This window comes from Tyto alba, unplaced genomic scaffold (assembly GCF_018691265.1).
Source record: "Tyto alba isolate M040663 unplaced genomic scaffold, T.alba_DEE_v4.0 Super-Scaffold_2, whole genome shotgun sequence".
In the NCBI taxonomy this organism is placed as follows: Eukaryota; Metazoa; Chordata; class Aves; order Strigiformes; family Tytonidae; genus Tyto; species Tyto alba.
In genome coordinates, this window is record NW_024881282.1 from 22,655,276 (window position 1) to 22,659,267 (window position 3,992).

General features: G+C 66.5%; 1 protein-coding gene across 1 annotated transcript; it reads right to left on the bottom strand.

Moving 5' to 3' along the window:
• Window positions 1–295: 295 nt before the first annotated feature.
• On the bottom strand, window positions 296–3,692 carry CDX2 (caudal type homeobox 2). The gene is made up of 3 exons (XM_042792997.1): window positions 3,170–3,692; window positions 719–864; window positions 296–463 (listed from the first exon to the last, which is right to left on the bottom strand). Exons 1-3 carry the CDS (start codon window positions 3,690–3,692, stop codon window positions 296–298), a joined length of 837 nt encoding a protein of 278 aa, XP_042648931.1.
• Between the last annotated feature and the right edge of the window lie 300 nt (window positions 3,693–3,992).

The following is a 3,992-nucleotide window of genomic DNA, read 5'->3' on the forward strand; positions in this document are numbered from 1 at the left end:
GTGCCCCCCGCCTTTTATCTAACAAACTCCAGGGTTAAAAAAACCACCCGAACATAATAATAATAATAATATTAATAAAGCGATGGCCACGCTTCCCCCGGACGACGAGACACATACACTGTACATCTGTACACACGGCCGGCCCCGCGGGGCGGTGTAGTGCATAGGCGGGGGGTGGGGGGGGTGGGGGGGCCCGCTTCCACCGTGGCCCCCCGGCCCGGCCCGGCCCGGCCCCGCCGTGGCCGTGGCCGTGGCCGTGGCCTCCAGCAGTCCGTGCGTGGTCCCCCGGCCGCTGTCACTGCGGGGCGGCGGGGCCCAGCCCGGCGGCGGCCGCTCCCGCCGCGGGACCCTGCAGCGAAGCACCGGGGCTGGGGGGCTCCGCGCCGCCGGGCTGCGCCTGCTGCAGCTTCTTCTTGTTGATCTTCCTCTCCTTGGCCCGCCTGTTCTGGAACCAGATCTTCACCTGCGGGGGGGGGGGGGAGAGGGGAGTGATGGGGGTGTGCGTGTGTGTGATTCCCCAGGGAAGTCCCCCCTCCGAGGTTGGGGGGGGGGGGGGGGGGGCGCAGTGGGTGAGCATCCCTGTTCCGTGTATCCCGGCCCCACGCATCCCTGTCCCGCGCATCCCGGCCCCACGTACCCCCGGCCCGGAGGCACCCCAGCCCTCCGCGCATCCCGGCCGCACGTGGCGGGCGTGGGGAGCGCCACTCGTGGGACAGACCTGCCTCTCCGACAGCCCCAGGTTGGAGGCCAGCTCCGCTTTCCTCCTGATGGTGATGTAGCGGCTGTAGTGAAACTCCTTCTCCAGCTCCAGCCGCTGGTGGTCGGTGTACACGACGCGGTACTTGTCTTTCGTCCTGGTTTTAACTGAGGAGAAGAAAGCCGGGGTTGGGAAAGCCGAAGGGCCTGGATGGAGCGCGGCTCTCCTCCCTGGGGGTGCAGGGTGAGCATGATCAGCAACAACCCCCCCCCCCCCCAGCTCCCTACTCGCTTCTGCCTGCCCGGGGCGTCACGGAGCACAGCGAGCAGAGGGGGAGAGGAGCAGTTTCACAGTCCCTCGGGGGGGGGGGGACTTGCCCCGTAAGGGCAAGCCAGGAGCCGGGCTCTCGGCCCCGGTTGCCAGCCCGGCCCCGCAGCACGCCCGGGCATTGCTCTTGGGACACCTTTATTGAGCGCTTGCTGTTGGCTTTCGGTTTTGTTTTGCCTTCCCTACCGAGAACAAGCTTTGTAAAAAGAGAAGGGAAAAGAAATAAAAGCCTCGTTCAGGGTACGGAGGTTTCGTTTCTAAATGAGAAAGACTGATCTAAGAGTGGAGAACCGGGAGCGGCCGTCGGGGGCTCCTCGGGCTCCGGCCCGGCTCCCCCCGCCTCTCCCCCGGCGTCGGGGCAGAGCCTAAAGCGACTTCTCGGTGACCCGGGGAGCGCGACGAGCAGCTTTAGCGCTCAAAAAAAAAAATATTAAAAAAACCCAAATATATATATATATATACACAAAACCACCAAACGCAAGGAAATCCGAAGGAGAATGCCAGCGAGCGGCTGGTGAGCCTGCACCGCCGCAGCCGCTGACCTCCTTTCTCCCGAGGGTTTCTTGTTGAACTGGTTGTGTCCCCGGCCCTCCCGTTCCCCAGGGAGCCGAGGCGGGGAGTCTCTGCCCCCAAGGTGCTTAATGGCTAGCAGGCTGACTTTGTTCAGGTAAACTTTCTGCAAACCACAACAAAAGCACCCTGTAAAGATACAAGCCTGATCAGAGAAAACTCCCCAGAGCCAGTGAATAGGGAACACAATCCCAAACAATGCAGGACAAGGAGATCTTATCAAAGAAAAACCCTTCTCAAAGCCTTAATGACAGCCACATTCTGTTTGAATTACCACTACTGAACAAATGGCGGCAGGCGCTTTCATCCCCCCAGCCCTGCACATTAACATAAACACTGGCTCCAAAGGCAGAATTTGAATGGAGACAAGGGACCGGCCACCACCGCACAAGCCCAAACTGTGGGAACACCACGGGCTGCTGTGGGAAGCGCGACGGGCTTGGGAGAGCTCCACCGCCATCGTCACCCGGGGCGTAGCTGGTGCCGGCACCGGGGCACCGGGGCTTCCCCCGAGGCGCGGCGGCCGCGGGCGTGGCCGGGACCCCCATCCCACGCCACCCGCGGAGCCCCCACCGGCCCTGCCGTCCGTCGCGTAAGGCAGGGGCTGAGGGAGGAAGGGTAGAAGTCGTTATTTACTGCCAAAGTCGCCACCCCTGGTTTTCGGCCACTATGTATAAATATATATATTAAAAAAAAAAAAAAAAAGAGGAGACAATAGTCGTGGAAGTCGTATATCAAAGTGGGGGGACACGCATCTCCCCTGGCAGATGCGGAGAGGGGGAATAAAGGAGAGGGTCTGCGGGGTATTTAACATCACAAGGGAGCGCGGCGCCGGCCACGGCCTGCCCCGTCCTGCCCGCCGCGGCCGCAGCCGGCCTCCCGCCGCCGGGGGACCGGGGGTGAAGGGGGGGGTCGGAGGGGGGGGGGGGGGGCACGCCCTCGCACCTCCCGGCCCCCCCCCCCCCCCCCCCCGGTCCGGGGCACAGCCCGGAGGGGTCGGCGGGCAGCGGCAGCCGCCGGCCGGGAGGCCCGGCCGCACGGAGAGCTCAGGAAAGGGTAGGCGCCCAGTGACTCAGAAACAAATGCGGAGCGACACCGGCCGATGATTTATATGACTATAATTGGTTATAAAAATCTTCTAAGTGGCTATAAGCGGACGAGCGGAGCAGCGGGAGGGAGAGCGAGCGTTTCCTCGGCATCCCGGGCCATTCCGCCCCCAGCTCCGCCGGAGCGCACCCCGAGGCACCCCGGCCCCCCCCCCCCCCCGCCCCTCGGGGCCCGCAGCGGCTGCTCCCCGGCGGAGGGTCGCTCCTGCCGCCCCGGGGCCACCCTCAGCAGCGCGGCCAGAACCCGGCACCCCCCGTCCCTCCGAGGACCAGCCCTGGAGCGGGTTTGTTTCGGGGTGCTTCCCCCCACCCCCCCCCCCCCCCAACTCCGTCGCCGCGTCGCCCGGCGCACGGTGACCCCAGGAGCCGGATGCGCCCCGGGATGGGGGAGCGGTCGGCGGGGGCATTTCCCACCCACCCCCCCCCCCACCCCCCCTCCCCTAAACACACCACCCCGTCCCACGCTTACCCTGGCTGCTGAGGGGGGGCTGCGCCGGCTTCCTCACCCATTCGCAGAGGCCGCGGCGCTGCCCGCCGGGGGAGAGAGGCTCGGGGGGGGGGGCGGCGGCGGCGGCGTTGCTGGGGGGCTGCATGACCCCGGCGGAGCAGTGGGGCGCGGGGCCGGCGTGGTGGTGGGCGTGCGGGGGGGGGTGGTGGTGGTGGTGGTGGGGGGGGTGGTGGTGGTGGTAGTCGGCGGGGCTGTAGGCCACGGCGGCGGCGGGGGAGCCGCCGTTGAGGCCGTGGACGGCGCCGGCGGGCGGCGGCGCCCCTTGGCCGTAGGCGCCCCAGTCGTCGCGGAGCGGGGCGGCGTAGGGCGCCGGCCAGGCCGGGCCGGGGGACTGGGCGCTGTCGAGGTTCACATGGTAGCCGCCGTAGTCCGCGTACTGCGGGGCGCCCACGAAGTTCTGCGCCGCCAGGTTGAGCCCCCCCGAGTGTCGCACCGGCCCGGGGTACATGGGCCCGTCCTTCTCCAGGAGGTAGCTCACGTACATGCTGGCGGGGCCCCGGCGGCCGCTCTCCGCATGCTGCTCGGGGCCGGGCTGCCCGGGGCGGGGAGGGGGCAGGCGGAGGGGCCGCGGCCCCGCGCTGCGCTCCGCGCTCCCGGTCCGAACCCAATGGCCGGCAGCACTTACATGATTAACGATTGTTTACAAGGCTCTATTAGTAATGGCCCAGACACTCCAAAGGCAGGTGACGTGGGGAGGCGCTGGGTATATAGCTACTACCCCTAAAAGACGATTTGCATTTAAAAAGATAAGGAGAGGGCAGCGACCTGATCACAGCTAAATATT

Excerpts from the sequence above, each read along its gene's own strand:
- CDX2 (XM_042792997.1), bottom strand. The coding sequence starts at position 3,692 with ATGTACGTGAGCTACCTCCTGGAGAAGGACGGGCCCATGTACCCCGGG. Across the intron at positions 865-3,169 it reads GCCCCCCCTCAGCAGCCAGG|TTAAAACCAGGACGAAAGAC; the intron begins GTAAGCGTGGGA and ends TCTTCTCCTCAG. Across the intron at positions 464-718 it reads TGGGGCTGTCGGAGAGGCAG|GTGAAGATCTGGTTCCAGAA; the intron begins GTCTGTCCCACG and ends CCCCCCCCGCAG.